Raw genomic sequence first — 9,528 nt, forward strand, 5'->3', positions numbered from 1 at the left:
CTCAAATTTGCTATCGCATTTTCAGATAGGGTTCGTTAAGGCCCCCCCAAAGCCGTAGGTGGCGAATAGAGCATTCGTCATCGGTTTCCGTTTCATTACCATAGACAGGGACGCTTAAAAGTCGATAAGGTTTGCCATCCAAGTAAGCAAAAAGGGTGCGGAAGAATATGCCTTGGGTTTGGAAAAAGGTCCAGACAAAGTGATAAACGCTGGTAAACAAAGTTCAGTTACGACTAAAGTGATGTGGTGATCGAAGCATGCGGTGACGAATCAAATCGTAAGCAATTTCCGTGGCAACCGTAACCAACGACACTCGCGTGTGCGATTCGTCAAACGGCAGATAAACGTCGAGCTTCGAACATCTAAGCGCTGGTGGTCCAGTGAAAAGCGTATTCGATACGGTGCAGAAACAATTCGTTTTTCAACTTCACGGCGAAATGGATATCGAACGGTTAAAGTGCAAGCTGTGTGGCAAGTTTCCGGATGGGGAGATTTTTGAGTGCGCCGCCAAGGAGCACATCATGTGCGTCGGTTGTGCGGAGAAATCGAAGAAGATTCTTTGTCCGGTAAGTGATTTGTGTGAAAACCTGGGTAACGCAATATAAACTATTCGTCATAGAGGGACGGTTACGACAAAAGTGCTACTGGAGTAAAGCAATTGATTCTACAACCCAATGGTGTGTTTGCCATTCCTGAGCTCTAACAACGGGAAGACAGCGCAACTGACTCAATTCGATTTGCTTTCATACACGCCTTCCAGTTCGACGATAAGCATGTTTGATAAGCAGTAGGCCGAGTTAGACAATCTATTTGTGTGTTTAGAATACTAGATGTTTGTCGATAACCGTGCAATGAGTAGATTATCGATTGATGTGGAGCATCATAAATTTTTGGGCGTGTGCAATCGATGCGAATCTGACAATCACTCTATATTTTATCGACCGTCTTATCTTTAACGTAATCATTCTTCGCCAATCATTCCATTTCATTACAGTGTGGCGCAAAGCTAATCATAAGAAAACAACGAAATCCGATAGAGCTGCTGGTGCAGAGCCATAAAACGATCTGTCGGTACGAGGAAAACGGTTGCACATGGAAGTTCACGGCGTCCGAGATGGATGCGCACGTGCAGGAATGTAAATTCCGTCCATATCGGTGTGTCGCCTCCACATTAAATGTATTGAAGTACGTATCCCCCGGTATTCTGTCTGTTTCGAGTGTGTTTCAAACTGATGTTTTTCTTCCGCAGATGCGACTGGATTGGGTTGCAACACCAAATCGAACATCATCTGGTGGAATACCACAAGGAGCTGGGTCCGGTGTTTCGTTTCTGTGAGTCCTCGTCGATGGTCTTCAAGGAAAACGTTTCGCTCGGCGGTCTGAAGGTGGTGGATGCGTTTAGCAAGCACTTTTTATTTCATTTTTTCTCCGATGCGGCCAAAAAGACACTCTCTTTCCTGATGGTTTACTTCGGACGTCACGAGGAGTCCGACCAGTACTTTTTCGAGCTCCACCTGCGCTCCCTGCCGGGCCCGGAAACCGTTCAGAAGCCGTCCGACGCGAAAGGGGTCGAAGCTGCAGCAGAACCTTTGAATGCCGGTGTGGTGGAGAGTGTAAAGTTTGTGGAGCGCTGCTACTCGGATTCGGAAAACTTAACCGAGCTGCTCGAGGAGGAGCAATGTATCACACTGACGCATCGGCAGGTCCAGAAGTACCTGCATAATGGGAAGGTATACTTCAGCTACAAGATTCGCAAGGTGGATCCTTTGGGTAAGGAGCGAAAGGTTTCGGAGAAGGAAGGAACGGCTAGCACCACGGCGAACCCGGCTGCCGGGAAGCCCAAACCGCGTCCACCGCCGTTTAAGTTCGTAGACAAGGGAAAAGTTTCGAGTAATACTAAGCGTTCGGGATCGTCGTCCTCCAGTACCTCCAGTTCCACCACGTCTTCGTCAACGAGTGGAAAAAGCACCAACTCGAGTGAAAATAGCTCGTCCGGGAAGTCCACTCCCACTGCGGGACCCGTGGCATCACGGTCCCCGTCGTCCGCCTCAACTCTGACGATCACATCGGAGAGAAACAGTGCACTCGGAACCCCCGGACCGTTCCTAAGAAGTAACAGCAGTACCCACTCGCTGTCTTCCATTAATCGGCACATGGGAGGACCGGATTCGCCGTTCGAAAAACCGGGTCATTGTCCCCTACTGACTCCGTCGATCAATAAGCTGGATATGGTGAGTGGTGAGGGGCGCCAGGGTAAAAAGAAAAAGGCTTATCGTGGCGGGCGCGGTGGAGGAGGTAGAGCAGCAAAGTAGGGAGCTGTTTCATGGTCTCTGTATGTAACGTGTAACGTGCCTACGTAACTATGTCCACATGTATGTCCTGTTTTTGTTTAGCTTATGAAAGTGGCACATGGAGTGCCTCACATGCGAATGAATGTCCCTCAATAACGAAGTCCAACGGTGATACCTAATTTCAGCCACCTTCCTGGACTACCTCGCAAACAACGACGACCAGCTTCATGCTCCAGCAGAGCACCGAGTACCGGCAAGTGCAGGATCTGCACACCGGTAAACGGTATCCGCCGGCCGAAGTTACGACGAATGCGGCCGTATGCAAAGAGTACACGCAACCGTACAAGGTTAAGGACGACCGACTCTATCTGCTGAAGCACCCTACGAACTGCTTGTATAAACCACAACCGAAGTGGTGATCGTACTGGAGGATGTTATATCAGTTCATTTCGAATATGTTACTAAAATGAAATAATAAAACTCAATCATTTTCTTTCACTTTGTTCTAAATCCTTTGTCATCCGTGTTTACCAATAAATTGCCCCACGTTATCTTTCGGAATATTCTTTATCGTCTTTCGATTTATTATTGGGATTATTCTTCATTGCCTGCTCGTTGGTCTTCTAGGCCAAACTCGGTAGCAGAAGCGTTTGCACAATAAACAACTAAAGTGAAGTGTTGTTAGTGAGTAACTGTCGTTTGGATGTTCACTATATTTGAGACTAAAAATAATGCTAAAGAATCACGTTCACTTCCCGGAGGCTGCGGTGCCAAGAAGGGGGGGTGATGATGGCAAGCAATAACAGACAAAAAGGAAACGAAAACACCGGTCACCAACCTCTCAAGTGTTGATTTTTCGTTCATATTTAGAAGTAGGTTCTCTAACACTCAAACGAAATCTTCAAGAAGGAAGGCGGTCTAAGGACAGATGTATGAATGTCATGGTTATGCTTGCTTTGGAAATAGATTTACAATGGCAGTATCAAGCACTTCCGTTTCTCGTGGCTCGCTACAACCTTAGGATGGATTTTTCCTTTAAAAGTACTCCCAGTATCGAGCTGAGTCTCTATTGCCTATACCCCTATGCACAGCGTTTAAACGAGCTTGAGGAGAAGGATCGCCAGGAACGAGAATAGGAGTAGCCTTCGATCGTGGGCGGGATTCTCGCTCGAGCTGACCATTGCCGTCGTGTAGATGGTGGCTTCGCTGACCACCTCCACGTCCAGGTCGTTCACTACCTGCCGTTCGTGGTGGCACTTCATCCACCGCGTCGCCGACGACTTCGGGAACTCGTGCGCAATGCTCATGCGCATGTCGTTGAATCGCCAGTAGCCAAGGCCCTTGAAGAAGTACGTTTTGCCGTCGCGGTACTGGAAAGCGGCATCGATGTTGTAACCGATGCCCTTCCACATCGACATGTCGCGCGGATAGTCCAGCTCAACTTGGTTCGTGTCCTCGTCGAACCTGGTGAAAACGAAAGGGAGTTTAATCGAAAGCCACCTTCGAGGCGCTCCTTTCGAGGCGATACGACACTTACCTCCAGTAGAGCCGGCCACTGTACAGATACGTGCGGTTGTTGTGACTCCAAACCAGTGCCGCATCGATGCGCTCGATGCTCTCCGGAAGGCCGAGGTCGGTAAGCGGTTTCGGATAGCCCGGCTCGAGGTATTGCGAGTTGAACACGTAATATTGTTTGCCTATCCGTGGGAATGAAAGTCAGTTGGACATCACCGCAAAGGAGTTCGCTGGATATTTGGTACTTACCGATAAAGAATATAATCTTCTGATGCTTGTTCTCGTAGACCGTGTCGATGCGCTCAAAGTCCGCCGGCAGTCCGAAAAACATGCGATTGATCTCGTACGGGTTGGGTCGGTGGATGTCGTTGTCGTTCATGCGCCACAGCCACCGGTCCTTGAAGATGAACAGCTCGTTGCGGATGAGCGTGATCGCGTCGAAGCTGGTGTTGCACGGATCCGGATGCTCGTCGGCCGTCGGCCGATGGTAGTGTGGCCGCGTCCTGGTTGTGGTCGTCGGGCTCGTTGTGCTCGTCCGATGATGCGGTCGATGGTGTGGTCGGTGTCGCGCTGTTGTCGTTGTGGCCACTGTGGTGGAATGATGGTGATGGCCTTCTCGCTGCGGTGGTGATGCGGTCGGACGGGGTGGATTCGGGTAGTACACTCGAGTGCGCGGAGGTTCCATCGTGGTCGTGGAGCGCGTCGGCATCGCAGGGCGCCCCTGTGGGTCTAGACCTTCCCACGGATGACCGGTGGTGTTCTTGACCGGGTAGTACGGACGCGTCGCAGGTCGCCGGGGTGGCGTTGGAGTTGTTGTGGTGGTCGTCGTGGTCGTCGTGGGCGTTTGTCGCTCCGGGTTCTTACCGTAGATCTTCTTTCGCGGACCGTAGATCGATTGGATGCCCAGCCGGTCGTCCTCAGAGATGGCGTCCTTTCCACGGTAGGCGATGTGATGCCAGGCGTACATGATCGCTTCCGGTTGCGACGAATGGCCCAACCCGAGCGAGTGTCCTATCTCATGCACCGCTACGGCATACAGTCGAGTTCCTGTAACAAACATAGCGTTGAGTCCACAATAGTAACACCTTGGCAGATGAGGTTACTCACCATCCGCGTCGAGCGGTTCGTGTATCAACCACGTTTCGTCCGCATCGAAGTGCACATCACCACCGATGCCGGAGCCGGGGTAGAAGGCATGCGCCAGAATCTTTCCCGGCCCATCGAAGTTGTAACCGTCGCCGTGGTACTTGCGCGCAAACAGTACCTGGATGTCCGCCTCGGTGCTGTACACCTCGCGGAAGTTGATGTTGGCGTTCTGCGACCACAGATCGAACGCCTGGTGCAAAATCTGACGAACATGGCCCGCGTCCAGCTCGGACATCGATTGGTTCACCAAGCTGAAATAGAGCAGAATTTTGTGGAACGTTCGATTAGAAGTTGGTTTAATCGACGCTATTCATGACCCGAAAGATTGGGTAACTTAATTATTGGCAACAGTTTCTAGTCAAAATGATTTTTATTGTTGGTAGCAGGAAGAAGGTATAGTAGGTCAATTTTATTTTCCTTTATTTCTTGCTGTTTCAAATACTTTACTTGTTTAAACATAGAGTCAAGTGAATTTCTTATGGAGCAAGTCTTGGTCCAAGTATGCGGGAAAGAAGAGTTAATACAATTACGTCCTAAGTTTTGCGTTCTTCTATCTTCCCTGTGTCATCGCCTACTTTGCTACCACTCTTCACATCCAAGCCATCAGCAGGATGAAAAAGATAAACATGAAGGAGTGCACCACTTTCGGTCGTGGTGGTGCAGTGCATTAGAAGGGAAGGAAAAACTGATGAAAAGACCGATGGTCCCGACGGGTTTCCCGACCTCCGGGTTCGGTGTGGTTTTTCAGGAAGAAACTTGTCGAGATTCGTTTAAAATTTCGCAAACGACGACGGTGCCTCGCTGCCGATGGAATGCAAACTCACTTTGCTGTTATTAGTGTCAGTGCAGTCGCAGTTGGCGATGCAGTTGGCGCGGAACATGGCGCGAAGGAAAATCTCACATGATGGATGATGGTTCCAACCCGGTGCACCTTGCAGGTAGGTTGGTGGAAGAAGGAAGCCGTCGTTTGCTTCACCTCATTCCGTTAGACCATGTCAGCAGTCCGTCTGTTTCACGTTCCGTTCCGTTGGAGGAACTCGGCGGCATCATCGTTCATAAACGCGATGAACGTAATTTTCTTTGACGTTAAACTTTCATCAACGTTCCTAATTTCCGCCCGGGTGCTGCTTTTCCGCGCCTTCTTTTTTTTTCTTTCATTTTCCCTCCTCGCCCCGCCATGGAGTTTGTTTTACGCAACACCCTGGTGGTGTGGGAATCGAGCCTTTTTTTTCTCCAATACGCAGGCTTTACCGAAATGGTCAACCAGTTTTGGGGGCAGACCTTCTCCGTGTCGGATTGCACGGAAATACTTGGAGTGGTTTGCAAATTGGTCGGGGAATTGGATGGGAGCGCCCGTAAATCCCAGAAAAGCCGTGTTTGCCGGATGCTATTTCCTATGTAGGTTACAGCGTGGCCGCGTGCCCAGTCATGGCTCCCGGTGGAGGAATGATGGTTTTTAATTGAAAATTAACTAAATTATTATGCTCATTTGTTCGGTCGCATGTTGGGCCGCACCCTGCGATTGAGGTGGAGATGCCCGGTGTTTTACGGTTGGCGGTTGGGGAATTTTCACGTTTTCCCTGTCGACCAGTTCCCTCCCTCCTCGAGCTCGTTGTGGGAAAATGACATTTCAAGGAAAGTTTAATTCGACGATAAGTTTTAACATTTCCTACACTACCTCGTGGAACGGCCGGACACCTTTTTTTCTGTGTGTTCGCAGGCAAATCCACATTTAGCTGCACTCGCTGGTGCAATTGCAATGCAATTATTGTCTCGCTGCTGCTGCTGCTGGTGCTGCTGCCCAGTTTGATTGCCTGTCCGCGCAATTTCCTCGTTCCGTTTCGTTTCGTTTTTTTTCTGCCCCGGTATTGTTGGCCAATGGGGCGATATCTAACCGGACCAGGTTTCGGCGATGGAGCGGGAAAATGGAAAAATCGTTTCATTTCCGCGGCAAATTGGATCCGTTTCCGCCGGTTCCCGACGGACACCGTTTCGTGTCTCTCGTTTGACGCGTTTTTGACGGGGGATGACCGTTGGCAAACGGTAACACACTCTGTCAAACATACTTCCTACGCGAGGTGTGTGTGTCTGTGTGTGAAGTGGAAAAATGCTTTAAAATGTCTGGAAGGGCGGGATTCAATTTTTCCAAATTGTTACAACTTACTGTGAGAACTAAGATTGGATAACATCATAAAAGTTGATCAAATTTGGGATTCGAGAAGCTTTCCATCGAGATGCAAAATGGAGTTGGGTACTGTTCCGTTTGGATTCGAAAAATTGAGCCAACACTCGCCACGTTGGTTACGCCATCTTCCTTGCAAGTGCACTGATATGGTTAAAGACCGACACACACACACTCTACCTTGCCTGCAGGAAATGTCCACCTTTATTCCGTGTGTTAGTTCCGCCGTTAGGGTGAAGGGTAAGTGGAATGGGTGTAAAAGGGATCCTTCCACCACCCTGCTACTGACTGCTGTCGGTAGTACTCTCCTCCTCCCACCCCGGATAGAGTTTTGCAGTATTTTAATTCAGTAAATTTTAATTACATTCATTTATGACATGATACACGTCACCGACGTGTCCTTCGTGTCTGTCTCGTCTCCATCCCCGCTCCACCCTCTGGCAGATTATGGCAGACCTTTTGCAGTGTTTCACACACACACACATGCTCGGGTTGGACAGTTTGGTGTGGTTCAGTGTTTTGGGGTAGTGCAGAGTGCCGATTTTCGGTGCAAACAACCCAGAATGGGATCCGGTTGCGAAGTTAGAGCTCCCGGAGTTTTTGGACGATGTGATTCGGAATGATGACGATGATGATGGTGGTGATGAAGATGATGATTTGCTACCCGCTGCTGCAAACCCGATGATAAATATGGAGGTGGCAAATGGAACGGGGCAAAGTTAAAAGTTGTCGTTCGGGTGGTTTCGGGAGCTTCCATCATACTCGTGCCAGCGCGCCATAGTTGTACTGTTGAGAGACATATTAACCCTTTCCACTCGAGCGGCGCCGATACGGCGCCCAACAGTAGCGTAGCACCAACTCGAGCGGCGCTGCTACGGCGCCAAGCCGGTTGAAGCTGGTGAGCCGATCAAGTCTTACTCAATTTGCAGTTCTTGATCCACGCGCTTCATCGTTAAAAGTGACATTTTTATATTTACGATTAATTCATGAATAAACTACATAACTGTAAACTTTTTCTACGCTATTTGCAGCTTTTTCAAATGTATGGCAACATCTAAAAGGACATGTCAAAAACGCATTGCTTGCATTGAAACTGCCTATGCTTGACATATTCCAAAATTCTGTTGGTTTTATGCAAATGTTTGCTTTTTTACAATTGATACTATTCAACTCTGATTATATACCGCACCATCCTTCGATTATTTCGTCATGGTTTTTGGCAAAAATTGTTATAAGATGCAGTAAACATATCCGTAATTGGCCGGTTACAATTGAGTACTTGTCGATCTTTTAAAAAAAATGATGAAGTCTATATAATTTTTGTTTAAATATGAAGGGAAACCTTGAAGATTCAGGCCCCGTTGCGGGATCGGGGCCCACCGCGGCGGCTCAGTCCGCGCACCGTTAAATCCGCCGAAATTTGGTCAATTTCCCCTCGAGTTGCTGGTGGGCTTAGGCGAAAACGCTCTCGAGCGCAAAGGGTTAAGGGTTGGCAATGCGGGCTTTAGTGTTGAGTAAGAGCAACTAGGATAAAATAAAAAAGACCGAAAACTCAACGAGTGTTCGTTCACTGGAAGTTTGATCCCGGCGTCGTTGTCCTTCGGTCGACACCATTTGCATGTTTATCGAAAACAGTACATATACTGGAACGTTCTCCGTCCACCCGTTCCCGACAACCCACCTTCCTCCCAATCGACAGAGACAGAGAGAGAGAGAGTTTAGGCCGGAATCGTTGGAAAGGTTGACTTTTAGCCCCGGTGCGCTTAACCGGGATCCAGCAAACGGCTCACTTCCAAATAAACCCACACCACATATTCCGGCTTTAGACGGCGTCATCGTCAAGTACTTGCATTCAGGGCTCTCTCGCCCCCCTTTGTAAACTTTTCCACCCGCAAACACGCGCGCAGTACCCGGCGAGGGCAGAAGTTTCGCTTTTTCATCGAGGGCGACATTGTTTTGCACCGTAATTTCGTGATAAACGATTATGGGCGACGAAAGCTGGCTGTTCATTTGAATAAGCCGGGGCAACCGGGATTCGATGTGGAAAGTGGGATGTTGTTGTGTGCTGTTTGTATTGCATAGAGGGGGAGGGAACTTGTTGAATGAGCTCTACCGTCCTGCGTGTTGCTTGGAGCTCGTAGGTGAAATGTGAAACTAGTGCCGAAATAATAGCATTTGTATTCGATATTAATTAAAACCACTATTTTATGTTTAATCAGTCCGTGTGCGTCGGGAAATCTGCTGATTATGCAGACACTTTGTTCTTGCGGAAAACTTTATTTTACAATTTTTTAATTTTGATTTATCCAGTTCTAGGGCTTTATTTTAAATTAATTTTACAACAATTTTTTAAACACTTGGCTTCCGTGAAAAACTGGTTAAAAATTTATCACA

General features: G+C 48.5%; 2 protein-coding genes across 2 annotated transcripts; one reads left to right on the top strand and one right to left on the bottom strand.

The window, feature by feature from the left end:
• Positions 1-437: 437 nt before the first annotated feature.
• Positions 438-2,710, top strand: LOC131260835 (uncharacterized). Its single transcript, XM_058262668.1, has 4 exons — positions 438-566; positions 995-1,185; positions 1,250-2,231; positions 2,477-2,710. Exons 1-4 carry the CDS (start codon positions 438-440, stop codon positions 2,708-2,710), a joined length of 1,536 nt encoding a protein of 511 aa, XP_058118651.1.
• A 161-nt stretch (positions 2,711-2,871) lies between these two features.
• LOC131260842 (matrix metalloproteinase-2) lies at positions 2,872-5,211 on the bottom strand. Its single transcript, XM_058262678.1, has 4 exons — positions 4,914-5,211; positions 4,056-4,853; positions 3,829-3,988; positions 2,872-3,755 (listed from the first exon to the last, which is right to left on the bottom strand). The coding sequence occupies exons 1-4, from the start codon at positions 5,185-5,187 to the stop codon at positions 3,386-3,388; spliced, it is 1,602 nt and encodes a 533-aa protein (XP_058118661.1). The 5' UTR covers positions 5,188-5,211; the 3' UTR covers positions 2,872-3,385.
• Between the last annotated feature and the right edge of the window lie 4,317 nt (positions 5,212-9,528).

This window comes from Anopheles coustani, chromosome 3, assembly GCF_943734705.1.
Source record: "Anopheles coustani chromosome 3, idAnoCousDA_361_x.2, whole genome shotgun sequence".
Classification (NCBI taxonomy): Eukaryota; Metazoa; Arthropoda; class Insecta; order Diptera; family Culicidae; genus Anopheles; species Anopheles coustani.